Here is an 18,260-nt window from a genome sequence, read left to right on the forward strand (position 1 = left end):
TGGCAGCGAGTTCCATTCCTTCCCGTGAACTTGTTTGGGCTCTCGGCTAGTGAAGTCTTCAATTCTTATCACCCAGTAACCTCACTGTAGAAATGAGGAACAAATATAAACAAGACTGTTACCTTCAGTTCAGTATTAATGGTGACAACAGGAGCCTCGTCATTAACTGGGATCACACTGATAGTCACTGGCACTGGCTCACTCTGTCTGCCAATCTCTGAAACATTGGCAATCACAGTGAAGCTGTCCATCAGTGTTTCACTGTCGTCATGAAAATAAAACACCGTTTCTTCTTTAACCTAAAAATGGACAGTAAAGGAAGATTAGAAAGGAACATATCAGAATTAGCACAGCAAATACTAAGCAAATGGTTGAAGTCAATCGGGCACCACACACATCACAACCCAGTTGCTGCACATGACTGGGCATTTTATGCATCTCATTGACAGTTTGCTCATTACTGACTAGCCCACTGCCTATAATGAGCAAGTATCAGACAGGTGCCACACCCAGGGATGTTTGTTGTTGTAATTAGGTCCCATCTGGTATCCAGTCAACCTACCTCTTTCATAGTAAAAGAAGAAAGACTGTCTTCAGGAAGTCTTTGGTGTCCAATTCGGCCATGTTTAGGGGCTTTGGTAATGTAGAATTCGAAATTCGAAGAGGTAAGGTAATTGGAAATGTTCAGGATATGTCCAGTGAGGGCCTGTGCATCACCTTCTCTCACTGAGATATTCTGTGTCACTAAGAGAATGACATCAGGAATGAGTTCTATCAGCACTGTTAGTCCATCCACTGTCTTAAATCCATTAGACACATCTAAGATGAAGGAATCCCCCTGAGAACTGAATCTGGAATTAACATACTGAACTCTGCCTCTGTTTATATCATGCTGGGAAAATGAGTTGAGGGGTTCCTGTTGACCGGTCAGCTGACTCCCAGTGGCTATGACCAACTGACCATGCACAGGAGCAGCTTTCACACTGTAGATCAAATCCGATGGAACACTATCATTATGAGAGACCTGCCCAAAAAAGCACAAAAAAATACATTAACTGAAAACAAACAATAGCTTGGTAATTCAGTTAACAACAGACAACCAATTTAACCAATTACAGACCCACATGACTTTTCACACTGAGCAAATGCAGATGCTGCCACGGAGCTTTGCAAACAGCTGCTCTCACAAATCTTTCAGAGATAATACATTCTTGCATCAATTTGAGAGAAGGATCCCACAAGACTTTGATAAAAGACAGTCTCATGTTAGCTTTCAATAAACAGTCTCACTGGGTATTAAAGGTGCTTGTGATGATGAAGACATTCTGCAAGATCCATCCAGTAATAGTTACTGCAACATTGAGATGCACTGGGGAAGTAACACTTTCAAACTCTTTAAAGTGACAATCAGACAATAGGGAATAACTAAACTCAGTGATTTCTCTGGTTGGCTGGTGGTGATGGGCTGAGTAACACATAAAGGCATATAATGTGGCAATGTCCATTAGCACTGAAACAAGGAGGGCAGTCAGACAACAGGACAAACACAAGGAGGGAGAAATGTGAAACAAGGATATTACTGGGACAGGAATGATAGTTTCCTTCTGAGAATCTGGTGAGAGTGTCGACAGCTTTGAGGGGGTTGTGACAGGATCAGCTGATACATCACTGCTCAGTTTCCAGAGGTTGTGACAGGATGGGGTGATGGGGTGACAGTGAGACGGGGTGGCAGGATGGTGGGGAGACGGGGTGATGGGATGGTGGGGTGGGGTGGAGGGGGTGATGGGCTTGAGGGGTGATGGGGTGGGGGGTGGGGGGTGATGGGGTGGGGGGATGCTGGGGTGGGGGATGCTGGGGTGGGGGGTTGATGGGGTGATGGGGTGGGGGTTGATGGGGTGATGGGGTGGGGGGTTGATGGGGTGGGGGATGATGGGGTGGGGGGTGTTGGGGTGATGGAGTGGGGGTGATGGGGTGATGGGGTGGGGATTGATGGGGTGATGGTGTGGGGGGGTGATGGGGTGGGGATTGATGGGGTGATGGGGTGATGGGGTGGGGGTGATGGGGTGATGGGTGGGGGATAATGGGGTGGAGGGGTGATGGGGTGGGGCGGGTAATGGGGTGATGGGGTGGGGGAGTGATGGGGTGGGGGTTGATGGGGTGATGGGGTGGGGCGGGTAATGGGGTGATGGGGTGGGGGGTGATGGGGTGATGGGGTGAGGGGCGATGGGGTGGGGGTTGATGGGGTGATGGGGTGGGGGGGTGATGGGGCGGGTAATGGGGTGGGGGGGTGATGGAGTGGGGGGTAATGGGGTGATGAGGTGGGGGTTGATGGGGTGATGGGGTGGGGGGGTGGGGGTTGATGGGGTGGGGGTTGACGGAGTAATGGGGTGATGGGGTGGGGGGCTGATGAGGTAGGGGGTGATGGTGTGGGGGGTGATGGGGTGGGGGATGTTGGGGTGGGGGCGGTGATGGGATGGGGGGGTGATGGGGTGATGGGGTGTGTGGGGGATGGTGTGTGGGGGATGTTGGGGTGGGGGCGGTGATGGGATGGGGGGGTGATGGGGTGGGGGGTGGAGTAATGGGGTGTGGGGGATGTTGGGGTGGGGGCGGTGATGGGATGGGGGGTGATGGGGTGATGGGGTGGGGGATGGTGTGTGGGGGATGTTGGGGTGGGGGCGGTGATGGGATGGGGGGGTGATGGGGTGGGGGGTGGGGTAATGGGGTGTGGGGGATGTTGGGGTGGGGGTTGCTGCCTTTAATCTCCCTCACTATAGACAAAAACAAGCTGTTCTTCCAAACATGACCAATTTAAAATGGGGATTTCGAGCCTCTCCTGTCGGTACAATTTGCTACAACAGCTGCTTAATGACACGTACACAATGTGTTTCTCCCCATTGGACAGTTCAATGCATTTTGAAATGGATTGTTGTGACCCAAATAACATTTTAAAAATTATGAGACCTTTATAAATCATGAAGAGCCTCTGTAAGTCACATGGTTCAAACTCAAAGCTCGTGACATCCTAAACATAAACAACTTAAATTTATATCGCAACTTTAATGAAATAAAAATGTCCCAAGGCGCTTAAACAGAGCGACATAGGAATGGCAGGAGGCCGTTTAACCCTTCGAGTCTGTTCTCACAGACCGCGTTAGGGAACTGGAGCTGGAGTTGGATGAACTTCGGATCATTCGGGATGCTGAGGGGGTGATAGAGAGCAGTTATAGGGAAGTAGTGACACCTAAGTTACAGGATAAAGGTAGCTGGGTGACCGTCGGGGGGGGGGGAAGGGAATAGGCGCACAGTGCAGGGATCCCCTGTGGCCGTTCCCCTCAATAATAAGTATACCGTTTTGGATACGGTTGCGGGGGATGACCTACCAGAGGAAAGCCACAGTGGCCAGGTCTCTGGCACTGAGCCTGGCTCAGTGGCTCAGAAGGGAAGGGGGGAGAATAGGAGAGCAATAGTGATAGGAGATTCAATGGTTAGAGGAACAGACAGGAGATTCTGTGGTCACGAACAAGACTCCCGGATGGTATGTTGCCTCCCGGGTGCCAGGGTCAGGGATGTCTCGGATCGAGTCTACAGGATTCTTAAGGGGGAGGGGGAGCAGCCAGAGGTCGTTAGGGTTAGGGTTAGGGTTAGGGTTAACCCACGTGATAGTGAGGCTAGAAACAGGGAGCGAGTGCAGCAGAACTGGTGTAGGAGGGAGGGATTCAGATATGTGGATCATTGGGATACCTTCTGGGGAAGGTGGGACCTGTACAAGAAGGACGGGTTGCATCTGAACTGGAGGGGCACCAATATCCTGGGTGGGAGGTTTGCTAGAGCTCTTCGGGAGGGTTTAAACTAGTTTGGCAGGGGGATGGGAACCGGAGCTACGGATCAGTGGATGGGGTAGCTGTTGAACAGGCAGATACAGAGTGCAGAGAGTCTGTGAGGAAGGTTAGACAGTTGACAGGGCAAAGTTGCAGCCAGTATGATGGGTTGAAGTGTGGCTATTTTAACGCAAGAAGTGTCAGGAATAAGGGTGATGAACTTAGAGCATGGATCAGTACTTGGAGCTACGATGTTGTGGCCATTACGGAGACGTGGATATCACAGGGGCAGGAATGGATGTTGGATGTTCCGGGGTTTAGATGTTTCAAAAGGAATAGGGAGGGAGGTAAAAGAGGTGGGGGAGTGGCATTGTTAATCAGGGATAGTATCACAGCTGCAGAAAGGGAGGTCATCGAGGAGGGTTTGTCTAGTGAGTCATTATGGGTGGAAGTCAGAAACAGGAAAGGAGCAGTCACTTTGTTGGGAGTTTTCTATAGACCCCCCCAATAGCAACAGAGACATGGAGGAACAGATTGGGAGGCAGATTTTGGAAAGGTGCAGAAGTAATGGGGTTGTTGTCATGGGTGACTTCAACTTCCCTACTATTGATTGGAACCTCCTTAGTGCAAATAGTTTGGATGGAGCAGTTTTTGTCAGGTGTGTCCAGGAAGGTTTCCTGACACAATATGTAGATAGACCGACTAGAGGGGAGACTATGTTGGACTTGGTGCTTGGCAACGAACCAGGCCAGGTGGCAGATCTATCGGTGGGAGAGCATTTCGGTGATAGTGATCACAACTCCCTGACCTTTACTATAGTCATGGAGAGGGACAGGAGCAGACGGGATGGGAAAATATTTAATTGGGGGAGGGGGAATTACAATGCTATTAGGCAGGAACTGGGGAGCATAAATTGGGAACAGATGTTCTCGGGGAAATACACGACAGAAATGTGGAGGTTGTTTAGGGAGCACTTGCTGCGACTGCTGGGTAGGTTTGTCCCGATGAGGCAGGGAAGGGATGATAGGGTGAAGGAACCTTGGATGACAAGAGATGTGGAACAGCTAGTCAAGAGGAAGAAGGAAGCTTACTTAAGGGTGAGGAAGCAAGGATCAGACAGGGCTCTAGAGGGTTACAAGGTAGCCAGGAAGGAACTGAAGAGTGGACTTAGGAGAGCTAGAAGGGGACATGAAAAAGTCTTGGCGGGTAGGATTAAGGAAAATCCCAAGGCGTTCTACACTTATGTGAGGAACAAGAGGATGGCCAGAGTGAGGGTAGGGCCGATCAGGGATAGTGGAGGGAACTTGTGCCTGGAGTCGGAGGAGGTAGGGGAGGTCCTAAATGAATACTTTGCTTCAGTATTCACTAGTGAGGGGGACCTTGTCGTTTGTGAGGACAGCGTGGAACAGGCTGATATGCCCGAACAGGTTGAGGTTAAGAGGGAGGATGTGCTGGAAATTTTGAATGATATGAGGACAGATAAGTCCCCGGGGCCAGACGGGATATACCCAAGGATATTACGGGAAGCGAGGGAAGAGATTGCTGCACCTTTGACGATGATCTTTGCGTCTTCACTGTCCACTGGAGTAGTACCGGATGATTGGAGGGTGGCAAATGTTGTTCCCTTGTTCAAGAAAGGGAATAGGGATAACCCTGGGAATTATAGACCAGTCAGTCTTACGTCGGTAGTGGGCAAATTATTGGAGAGGATTCTGAGAGACAGGATTTATGATTATTTGGAAAAGCATGGTTTGATTAGAGACAGTCAGCATGGCTTTGTGAGGGGCAGGCCATGCCTCACAAGCCTTATTGAATTCTTTGAAGATGTGACAAAACACATTGATGAAGGAAGAGCAGTGGATGTGGTGTATATGGATTTTAGCAAGGCTTTTGATAAGGTTCCCCATGGTAGGGTCATTCAGAAAGTAAGGAGGCATGGGATACAGGGAAAGTTGGCTGTCTGGATACAAAATTGGCTGGCCCATAGAAGTCAGAGGGTGGTAGTAGATGGAAAGTATTCAGCATGGAGCTCGGTGACCAGTGGTGTTCCACAAGGATCTGTTCTGGGACCTCTGCTCTTTGTGATTTTTATAAATGACTTGGATGAGGAAGTGGAAGGCTGGGTTGGCAAGTTTGCCAATGACACGAAGGTTGCTGGAGTTGTGGATAGTGTGGAAGGCTGTTGTAGGTTGCAACGGGACATTGACAGGATGCAGAGCTGGGCTGAGAAGTGGCAGATGGAGTTCAACCTGGAAAAGTGTGAAGTGATTCATTTTGGAAGGTCGAATTTGAATGCGGAATACAGGCTTAAAGACAGGATTCTTGGCAGTGTGGAGGAACAGAGGGATCTTGGGGTCCATGTCCATAGATCGCTCAAAGTTGCCACCCAAGTTGATAGGGGTGTTGGCTTTCATTAACAGGGGGATTGAGTTTAAGAGCCGCGAGGTTATGCTGCAGCTCTATAAAGCCCTGGTTAGACCACACTTGGAATATTGTGTTCAGTTCTGGTCGCCTCATTATAGGAAGGATGTGGAAGCTTTAGAGAGGGTGCAGAGGAGATTTACCAGAATGCTGCCTGGACTGGAGGGCATGTCTTACGAAGAAAGATTGAGGGAGCTAGGGCTTTTCTCATTGGAGCGAAGAAGGATGAGAGGTGACTTGATAGAGGGGTACAAGATGATGAGAGGCATAGATAGAGTGGATAGCCAGAGACTTTTTCCCAGGATGGAAAGGGCTATCACCAGTGGGCATAATTTTAAGGTGATTGGAGGAAGGTTTTGGGGAGATGTCAGAGGTAGGTTCTTTACACAGAGAGTGGTGGGTGCATGGAATGCGCTGCCAGCGGTGGTAGTAGAAGCAGATACATTAGGGGCATTTAAGCGACTCTTGGATAGGTACATGGATGATAGTAGAATGAAGGGTAGGTAGTTACTTAGATCTTAGAGTAGGTTAAAGGTTCAGCACAACATCGTGGGCCGAAGGGCCTGTACTGTGCTGTACTGTTCTATGTTCTATGTTCTGCCATTCATTGAGATCCTGGCTGATCTATGACCTAACTCCATATATCCACCTTTGCCCCAAATCCCTTCATACATTCTGTCATCAATCTCAGCTTTTAAATCAACAATTAATCTAACATCAATCGTGGTTTGCAGAAGAAAGTTCCAAACATCTACCAGCCTTTGTAGTGGATAGGGAGAACTGTTCCTGTTGGTGGAAGGGTCATGAACCAATTTAAGGTGTTTGGCAAAAAAAAACAACAGCAACACGAGGAAAAACTTTCTTCGGCAGCAAATGGTTCGGATCCGGAATGCGCTGCCTGAGAGTGTGGTGGAGGCTTTCAAAGGGAATTGGATAATTATCTGAAGAGAAAGAATTTGCAGAGCTACAGGGTAAGGGTGGGGAAGTGGGATGAGTTGCTCTTGCAGAGAGCTGGCATAGACACGATGGGCTAAATGGCCTCCTTCTGTGCTGAAACTATGTCTCTGGAACCCCAAGTCTCTTTGAACCTCCACTGTTTCTAGCTTTTCACCATTTACAAAGTATTCTGACCTATCCTTTCTAGCTGAAAGTTGATGACCTTACATTTGCCTGTGTGCTGAGATTCACTTGGATCAGTTGGATGACTGTCAAAGAACAAACAAAGAACAGTACAGCACAGGAACAGGCCATTCGGCCCTCCAAGCCTGCGCTGATCTTGATGCCTGCCTAAACCAAAACCTTCTGCACTTCCGGGGACCGTATCCCTCTATTCCCATCCTATTCATGTATTTGTCAAGATGCCTCTTAAACGTCTCTATCGTATCTGCTTCCACCACCTCCCCCTGCAGCAAGTTCCAAGCACTCACCACCCTCTGTGTAAAGAACGTGCCTCGCACATCCCCTCTAAACTTTGCCCCTCACACCTTAAACCTATGTCCCCTAGTAACTGACTCTTCCACCCTGGGAAAAAGCTTCTGACTATCCACTCTGTCCATGCCGCTCATAACTTTGTAAACCTCTATCATGTCGCCCCTCCACCTCCGTCCTTAGTGGATCCTTCGTGAATCACAGCAAGTTTAAACCTGGGTTAAAACTAGCTCCAAGAGAAACATCATCATTACAGTCTTAGTGTAATATAAAACTCACCTAACAGCCTCTGGCCAACAACACATGCTTCAGGAAATTTCTTCTGCCTGCTATTTTAACAAGGGCTGCAGCCCCAACTAACATCACTGTTAAAATAGCGGACAGCAGAATTTCATACAGTTGCGTTAAAATGTTCAAATGCTAACCTCACACATCAGGATCTCATTAGTTGAATTTTTCACATAAGAAAAAGAGGGAAGTATAGGAACATTAAAGAGGGAAGTATAGGAACATTAAAGACTCGTCCAAGCATCCATCTGGTAGCAAAATTTCAATCAAGTTTTCTCTTAAAATATTGCACGCTGTTTGCCTTCATCACCTCCCTGGAGAGACCATTCCACATGTTCACTACTCTCTGTGTAAAGTGGGTCAGTCTAAACCGTCTGTGCATCTTCTCTCTTTTAAGCTTAATCCCATGTTCCGAGAGTTTGTAAAAATCTCAGATTACTGGGTTTTAATGTATCTACTCCTACACCAGAGAAAACAATCCCAGACTCTTCAACCTGACATCATAACTCAGATACCTTCAGCTGGGTAAATAGGAACGTACAAATTGCTGGACAAAAATACATCATGGTCCATTGAGTTTACCTTCTACCATCTTTGTAGTTACATGATACAAAGATAATGGAGTTCGAATCAAATAGAATCATAGCTGTTGACTAATCACAGCGATCAATCTCTAACAATTAATCTAGTGTCAGCTGTGTTTCAGTGGGTAACACTCTTGCCTCTGAGTCTCAAGGTTCTGGCTTCAAGAGCTGCGCCAAGGTTTGAACACTAGGCTGATCTAGGCATGATGTTCTGGTGCCATCCGTCAGATGAGGTGTTAAATCAAGGCCCCATCTGCCTGCTTCAGTGGATATAAAAGATCCTAGGGCACTATTCCTGGTGTTATCCCTGGTGTCCTGGTCAATCAATATCACACAACAAAACAGATTATCTAGTTACTACATTGCTATTTGTGGGATCTTGCTGTGCGCAAATTGGCTGCTGTTTCCTATATTACAACAGTGACTACATTTCAAAAGTACTTTATTGGCTCTAAAGTCCTTTGAGACACCTGGTGATCATGAAAAGCACTCTATAAATACAAGTCTTTTTTCTTCTGGCAACAGACCCAGACATGAGGTGACGAAAGTCCCCAGTGGTGGAGAGCTTTGGGAATCATTAAACCAAAGTCACCTGTTCCTCCCAAGCATGTTACATTTTATCATGTTATGTCTCAAAATACTCATAGACCAGATCCCAAAATGTTATTTTCTGGAAGAAATCGATCTAATTTGCATTGAATTAATCAATACTAATGCTTCCACTGTCTCATTAGGGAGTCTGTTCCATAAATTGATCACTGAAATATTGTTTCGACAGATTAGTTTTGAATTTAACCTTCCAAACCTGCCCCCCTTCAGGTGAGGACTGTGATCTGCTGTTCTGCACAGGGTGAAACAGGTAGTCATCATCAACATTATCTCGTCCTTTAGAATCTTAAAAACAGCTATCTAAACACCTCATCACCCTCGCCAGTGTGAACAGGCCCAGCCTACATAAAATTCTGTCCCTCCATTCCCTTAATCATTCTACTTGCTCTCTTACTTATCCTTTCATTTGCTACAACATCCCTTTTCTACTGCAGTGATATAAATATAAAAATGTAAATTGTTGCTGTTTTGGCCAGAACTGTACACAGTAATCTAAGTGTGGTCACATCATTGATTTGTAAAGTAGCAGATTGACTTCACTATTTCAGCTCAATTTTGACCTTTTAATACATCCCAACATCTGGTTTGTTTTACTCACTGCCACAAGCATTGTTGCGACTGCTTCAAATTTATTGTCAATCAGGATCACCCAGTTCTCTTTCATTTTCCATGCACGTTATTTTCTTTCAGTTAGAGTAATCGTCACTTTCTGGATTTCTTGTCCCCCACTTTGTATTTCTCAAATTGAATTTCATCTGCCACCCGTCTGCCCAATTCCCAAACATATTCAAATCCTCCTGTAGCATATCCTGTTTAGTTTTGCAATCTACCACTTTCATTAGCTTTGAATTTGCAGAGGAACTGGAGCAGGTGAAAAAATAGATTTTCAAGTCTGATATCAGAGGTTATAACTATCAGGAAAGATTGAATAGGGTGGCTTGCTTTTGTCTGGAAAAGAGAAGGCTGTGGGGTGATCTAGTAAAGAGATCTTTAAAATTATGCAAGTGTTTGATAGGGTAAACATAGAGAAGATGTTTCCACTTGCGGGAGAGACCAAAACATGGGGCCATAAATATAATAAAGCTACTAAGTGTTGTGTGATTGCCTTTAAGAGTGCTGTCCCTTTAAGATCTTAGTATGCTAATGAGCTAAGTACCAGGACACAGTCATGTGACTCAGAGCCAGTCATTTTGTAACTGTAACACCAAGAGGCAAGCCCTGTAAATAGTTGGCTCGGCACTGTATATACTTGTTAGCTGTTAATAAACCTGTTTGAGATCTTCAATCAACTGAACTCCACACATTTCATTTATGTTGCATCAGATGATGTAAAAAGTTTCTCATTGCATAAAGAATTCAGAAGAATTTACCCAGAGAGTGGTGAGAAAGTGGAAGTTACTACCATGTAGAAATAGTTGAGGTGCGTACCACAGATACCATTAAGGGGAAGCTATATAAGTACATGAAGGAAAAAGGAGAAGGAGGATAGACTAATAGGGCTAGATGAAGCAAGTTGGGAGGAGGCTCGAGTGGAGCATAAAGACCAGCATAGGCCAGTTGGACTATATGGCTATTTTTCTGTTCTGTAAATTCTATGCATCAACTACAAGTTTGTCCAGTGTGCTTGTGACTCCTAGCTCCAGATCATTTATAAAGACATTAAACAAAAGAGTTCCCAAAACAGCCCCTGTGAGATCTCACTGGTAACATTCTCCCAAGCTGAGGTCAATCTCTATTCCACTACCCTCTGGGTTCTAATGGACAACCAATGACATATCCATGTAAAATATTTCCATTGATTCTCACTGTATCAAAGGTCTTGCCAAAGTCCAAATATACAGCATTCATTGCTTTACCCCTATCCAGCTCCTTTGCCTCACCCTCAAAGAAAGCCAGCAAATTTTTATTAACAAGACTGTGCCTTCATGAACCTTTTATGATTTCATTTCTATTCAGATGCTCCATAATCAGCAAAGGAGGACCAAGAAACTGATAAAGAAAGAGAAAATAGAAAATGTAAGTAAACTAGTGAGAAACATAAAAACAGACTGTAAAAGCTTCTATAGTTGTTCAAAAAGGAAAAGATTAGTAAAGACAAATGTGGACCCAATACAGGCAGAGACAGGAGAATTTATAATGGGGAATCAGGAAATGGCAGAGAAATTAAACAAGTACATTGAATCTGTCTTCACAGAGGAAGATACAAAAAATCTCCCAAAATACTGCAGAGCCAAGAGACTAGTGAGAATGAGGAACTGAAAGAAATTAGTATTAGTAAAAAAGTAGTACTGGAGAAACTAATGGGACTGAAAGTTGATAAATCCCCTGGTGATCTACATGCCAGAGTGTTGAAAGAGGTGCCTGTAGAGATAGTGGATGCATTGGTGATCATCTTCCAAAACTCTATAGATTCTGGAACGGTTTCTGCAGATTGGAAAGTAACAAATGTAATCCCACTATTTAAGGAAGGAGGGAGAGAGAAAACAGGAAACTACAGACCTGTTAGCCTGACATCAGTAGTAGAGAAAATGCTGGAATCTATTATAAACAATGTGATAACTGGACACTTAGAAAATAATGGTAGGATTGGGCAGAGTCAACATGGATTTATGAAAGGGAAATCATGTTTGACAAACCTGTTGGAGTTTTTCTGAGGATGGAACTAACAGAATAGATAAGGGGGAACCAGTGGATGTGGTGCATTTGGATTTTCAGAAGGCTTTTGATAAGGTCCCATACAGGAGGTTAGTAAACAAAATTAGAGCACATGGGATTGGGAGTAATATAGTGAAATGGATTGAGAATTGGACAGAAAACAGAGTAGGAATAAACAGGTCATTTTCAGGTTGTCAGGCTGTGACTAGTGGGGTATCACAAAGATCAGTACTTGGGCCCTAGATATTCACAATCTATATCAATGATTTGGATGTGGGGACCAAATGTAATATTTCCAAGTTTGCTGGTGACACAAAACTAGGTGGGAATGTGAGTTGTGAGGAAGATGCAAAGAGGCTTCAAGGGGATTTAGACAGGCTAAGTGAGTGGGCAAGAACATGGCAGATGGAATATAATGTGGAAAAATGTGAAGTTATCCACTTTGGTAGGAAAAACAGAAATATGGAGTATTTCTGAAATGGTGAGATATTGAGAAGTGTTGATGTCCAAAGGGACCTGGGTGTCCTTGTTCATGAGTCATTGAAAGCTAACATGCAGGTGCAGCAAGCAATTGGGAAGGCAAATGGTATGTTGGCTTTCATCACAAGGGGTTTTGAGTACAGGAGTAAAGATGTCTTACTGCAATTGTACAGAACCTTGGCGAGACCACACCTGGAGTATTGTGTACAGTTTTGGTCTCCTTACCCAAGGAAGCACATACTTGCCATAGAGGGAGTGCAACTAATGTTCACCAGACTGATCCCTGGAATGGCGAGACCGTCCTATGAGGAGAGATTGAGGAAGCTGGGTCTGTATTCTATAGACTATAGAAGAAAGAATGAGATGTGATCTCATTGAAGCATACAAAGTTCTTACAGGACTCGACAGGGTGGATGCAGGAAGGATGTTTCCCCTGGCTGGGGAGTCTAGAACCATAGGGACACAGTCTCAAAATAAGAGGTAGCCCATTTAGGATTGAGATGAGGAGGAATTTCTTCACGCAGAGGGTGGTGAATCTTTGGAATTCTCTACCCCAGCGGGGTGTGGAGGCTCAGTCATTGAGTATATTCAAGACAGAGATCGATAGATTTCTAAATATTAAAGATATCAAGGGATATAGGGGTAGTGTGGGAAAATGGTGTTGAGGTAGTTCAGCCATGAGCTAGTTGAATGGCGGAACAGGCTCGAGGGACCGAGTGGCCTACTCCTGCTCCTATTTCCTATGCTCCTATCTTCTCTTTAATAAGAGTTTCCATAACTTTCACCACAATAGATGTAAAACTCTTTGGTCTGTAGTTCCCTGGGTCACTTTTGTTATCCACAGGCATCTCTCCAGCATTCAATGATTTCTGGAAAATTTATGCCAGAGTTGCTGCAATTTCCTATCTTCACTTCTTAGGTGCACCTTATCCAGCCTGAGATTTATTCACCTTAGGCATGTACAACTGTTCATCAACCATGTTGTTAGCAATGTGAATAGTGTAATAAATTACCTCTGCAATACCCTCTAGTTCCCTTTCCAGATCAATTAGGTTACTTGTCTCCTCAGTAAAAAGTGATGCAAGGAATCTTATTTAGCATTCCTGCAACCTGTATAGCATCAGTGGTCACACACTCACTGGATCCTGTTAATTGTATATTAATTGTATTTAATTGAATACCAGTGCTGGGCATTAACTGGGGATTCATTTGTGTGCCTGTAAATAGGAACAGACTGAAACTGTGGTTGTTTTGTTAAGAGGTGCATATTTGTAATGTGTTAACTTCGTAAATAAATGCTTATAAAAGTGTGCAAAGATTGGCTCCAGTTCTATCCTCCACCACCTGGCTTTCTGCAATAGAATCTTCCTTTTGTTTTCCTTTTAATGTAACTAAAGACTTTCAATCCTTCACTTCTCTTGCCATGTTCAATTCAAAATTTTATTTCATCATTCGAATGCATCAAAATAGCCCCCACCAAAACCTTTAGTCTCTCCCAGCCCAGTCATTCTCCCAGCAGGACCCCCTACCTAAAGAGCCTTTTTTTTCAAAAATTGTCAAAAATTAAAACTATTGGGAGCCGCAAGATGAAATTTCAGAATTTCTAAACCAACATTTGGCAAATTGCCAAATGATTCTGGTAAAATGCTTAATTTGCATTTATAATAAACAAAATACATGTATTGAATTTGTGTATCAATAGAAAAAATTAAAATAGACCTAACTCTGAATTATTGCATTTTTTTTTACTTTTCTATACTATAATTTTGTCAGTGAAGTCATCTTTAATACAAACTGTAACTTAAGATGCATAGAATTAAGACAATTTTTTGGCTACTGATTCTCATGATAAAAAATAGTTTCTAATAGCACATTCAGAATAATTTATCGTCTCAGCTCCATGAGGAACAATAATGATTACAACCATAAACCCTGTTCCTTGAATCAAAGGCATTATCTGTAACCAAGGTGTAGCTACAACCACTCCAACAGCTTTTTATTCCCACAATAAAAACATGGCTCTTAATTTTCTTGACTATTTTTAGGCTTTTATCAAGTTAGTGTGATCCAAGTGGAAAAGGCTGGGAGCCACAAGTGAGATAGAGTCATAGAGTTAAACGTGGCTCCGGAGCCGAAGGTTGCAGACCCCTGGCCTACCCTCTGGTATTTCCTCCCTGAAGCCCCCTCGCTCTCCTCCTTTAAGACCCTCCTTAAAACCCATCAAGCACTTGATCACCTCTCCCATTAGTGTCTCCTTCGGTTATTTGTCGTTGTTAGCTGAATTGTGCTCAGTGCTCCAGGTGTGGCTTTACCTGGGCCTAGTTCAGTCTAATTATCAAAGGAAAAAACTTAAATCAAAAGTTTAAAAAAGGAAGACATATTTTCAGAACTAAGAAATTAGAATGGGAAATTACACAACAGGGAACGTTTAGCATTATCAGTAGAATGAGCACTTTACTTTAAAGATAGATAAAAGATAGTAGGCAGGAATTAAAAAGGAATAAAACAATGCTTCGAGAATCCTTTCCAAGTATTAACTTTCTCTTTTCAAACATATCCAGCTGCATTTAAACCCAAGGGCCCAAACTATGGACAATGAAACTGCTTTAAACAGCTGACATGTAGCATCTAAGTTGCATTCTCACAGGCAATCGTCAGGAAGATATTTAAATGAGAGGCAATAAAGTCATTAAAGTCATTTCAGATTCTTTGGTGAGCAAGAAGAAAGATGTGAAGTTATCTCGCCTCATTAATGTGGAATGAATATTAAGTAAAAGGTCAAGAATCATGGTCCATTTTCACAGTGGCGGGGATTGGCTAAAGCAAGCGGTATCAATTACTCTGAGACAGAATCAAATCTCTGTAATCAAACACTTCCAAACTCAAGAACCATCAAAAGGGCCTGACTATCACAGCTGCAGAGTTGGGAGTGCAAAATCCTGTCACATCACCACCAGATGGTCGTATGAAGCAGTGCTGATCTCCATTTTTACCGCTAACAATATTGACACATTAGGTGTGACACTCTGCAAGTGTCATGCTATATATCACTACATCCTTGCACTGGAAGACCAGCAATCTCTCTCCCTCCACAAGATCCCACTGCTGTTTCCCTTATATTGCAATCATTGTAAACCAGGCTGTCTGACTCTCCCTATTATTAGCAGTTTTCCCTGTTCTCCCTGAGCCTTTACCACAGATCACCATCCAACTCAGTCTCCTCACAAACATGGCCACAGCCACGACCGAGTGTTGCAGACTGGCACATTCTAAGGTCCAGGACTACTTGCTGAGGGACGCACTAAAGCCTGGAGCAGACGCCGCAAAGGCTCAATGGGGAAAGACCACTGTGTAAGGTCCTCCCGCCATAATATACCAAGGGGCTGGAACCTGTGTAAAACCCCTTGGGCTGTATGCACCAAAATATGTTTATGCTGTGTAGTGCAAATGTACGTTGCATGTAAAATAGAATGGCAAGGGTTGTGAGGCAACTCATGTTCCGAATCGAAGGAATCTGATTTCTATTGCATTTTCTGAAATGTCAAGTTTGAACTGTTTTGTAATGTATTTTTTTTTACAGATTTTTATGAATAAAGTTATTTTTGGAAAAAATATATCACTAGATCCTAAGATTCACTCCCCTCAGAAGGATGGGAGGCTAAAGAAACCCTGTGGGATTAAAGCCCAGCTCTCTCTGGCTCCCAGTCCAGTGGTTGACAGACTGATCAATAACTTATAATTTTAACAAAATATTAGAAGTTGTCTGCCATGCTGAAAATTAAACGCAGAATGAAGAGCCTCATGTCTGTGGTAAAATGAATAAAGTCAATTGATGGGAATAAAAGAGTATAGAATGGGCCAGAAATTAATGGACAAAGATTCAATCAAAGGGAGGAGGTTCCTAAGCTTCTTATTGAGTGAGCGTACAGTTCCTCAGAACATTCTAGATTATTCCATTTTAATTTAGGCAGAAAGATTAAGGAAGCTGAGTTAGTTTTGTTTGGGAAAGGGAAGTCTAAGTCACAAAATTGAAATGTTTTTAAGATTATAGAGGGAATTCATAAATTATTCTAGGCAATTGTTCCCTGTGGTAAAGGGTTCAAATCCCAGCGGACATGAATTTAAAAAGTAGGTATAGTATAAGGGTATCAAAGGGTTAATCTTGAGAGAATGTAAAGATTACCGCCCACCATGATAAGGTAAGAGATCATGTGGGAGAGACTCGAGAACAGTTACAGCGTGGCTTTTGAAGGAGACACACAGGCTCGTGGAGAGTGTATATAGTTACTATACAATAAAGATTAATGTTTAAACAATACACTCTAAGAATTTCTCTGGATAGACTGTGTATGGTGGCAGCATAAAGAACCAAATATATAATAAACAGTCGTTTAGTAGCACAGAACTTGAGTATTGTTGAAAATAGAGACATGTTGTCGAAGCTTTTCGTCTTGCACTCATCAGGACAATCCGCAAGAATAACCAATATAAGGGAAAACAGCAACTTTTACTGCATAAGAAGAGAGTGCAGATTGGTTGGCAAGTGAACTCTGATTGGTAGAGACATTGCCATGGAGAATGCACCAGTTTATGGTGATTGACAGTTAAATTCCAAGCTTGTTTGAAATTTAAACCAGGCAGTTTGACTCTGATTGGTCAAGGCATTGCCCTGACGAATGAACCAGTGAATGGCTGTTACTTATTTTGTTTAGCTGGAACAGACGCAATGTGTGTACATGTTCTTTCTGTCTATAAAGAACAGGGCCCTGTGTATTAATATATGTAGCCTCCAGTATGCACAAATGCACCACACTGCGAGCCTAACTGACAAACTTAAATTGATTGTCAGTGTAATTCTTAGCACACTGAGGATTATTTAGCAAATGTTGTCCAATCACAGAATCACATCTAATGTTGGACACTGTGTTTGAAGTTTTGCAAGCACGGGCTGGTTGGGTACTGCCTGTACCTTGCCCAAGGCGAACAGTGGAAGGGACATGTTTGATACAATCTGCCAGTCTTTGGGACGTACGGCCTATATACCTAGCATCACACTGACATTAAAATTCATATATCACATTACTCATTTGTGTTACAGGCAGGACATCCTTTTGGCTCGATGGCAGCATCTGGTGGCAAACACAAGTGCAAGACAAAAAGCTTTGACAACATGTCTCTATTTTCAGCAATACTCAAATATATAATCGTAGGAGTAAGACGGAAAGTCAGGGAAACTACTTCACCCAAAGTGTACGGAGTTGTGGTATAAGGGACGGACATTGATTCATCAGGTTTATTTATTGCTGGTTACTGGACGGATGAGGAACTCCCTTGATGACTCAGTTGGTAATAATGACTACAGCTAAACCATGTGGATCAAAGCGTCTAGGATCAATGCCTGGTCTGTGCTACATCAGCTGATCTCAGCTAGGGGAGAAATTGGGGGCCACAATTGTCCTTAGTGTCCCTAGGAACAAGGAGGGAACAAGAAGCCCGGGTTTCCCTATCCTGATCCCTGTTGGAATGTGTGAATGTTCAGTGAGGATGATTTCAAACTTGCTATGATGCCTCTAATGACTGCATGCTTGCTAACGTGTTGAAGTGGACATAAAGAATGGATACTTGGATGATACCTGAAAATTGCACCTCAGCAATAATTAATACATTCAAGAGAGAAGGAAATATTAGCAAATTAAGGGGCAGCTAAAGTGTCTCTAGTGTCTATTTGTGATGCTGGCAGTTAATGACAAAGGAAGATAGCAAACAATTCATTATTGATTTAATTGAAGAAGCAAAGAATAACAGAATTTAATTTAGTTTGTTAATTAATTAGAATGGACCAACAGTTTGGAGTATAATTAATTATTGTTGATAAAATTCAGAGCTGAACTGGCAGAAATGTGACTGGGAGAGTTAGTTAATTATTTATTTGATTGACAGGAGCAGAGAAACTACTAGAAGGGGGAAGTTAAACCTG

The 18,260-nt window shown here is 43.6% G+C and overlaps 1 protein-coding gene across 1 annotated transcript in view; it reads right to left on the minus strand.

Moving 5' to 3' along the window:
* Nucleotides 1-18,260, minus strand: part of cspg4 (chondroitin sulfate proteoglycan 4) — a 101,084-nt gene that overhangs the window by 37,567 nt on the left and 45,257 nt on the right. Inside the window, exons 4-5 of the mRNA XM_068015173.1 lie at nucleotides 563-1,024; nucleotides 123-299 (exon numbers count right to left, since the gene is read on the minus strand). Of these exons, the coding sequence (XP_067871274.1) occupies nucleotides 123-299; nucleotides 563-1,024 (639 nt within the window). The remainder of the gene's footprint in view (nucleotides 1-122; nucleotides 300-562; nucleotides 1,025-18,260) is intronic.

Source organism: Heterodontus francisci, chromosome 35 (assembly GCF_036365525.1).
Source record: "Heterodontus francisci isolate sHetFra1 chromosome 35, sHetFra1.hap1, whole genome shotgun sequence".
Classification (NCBI taxonomy): Eukaryota; Metazoa; Chordata; class Chondrichthyes; order Heterodontiformes; family Heterodontidae; genus Heterodontus; species Heterodontus francisci.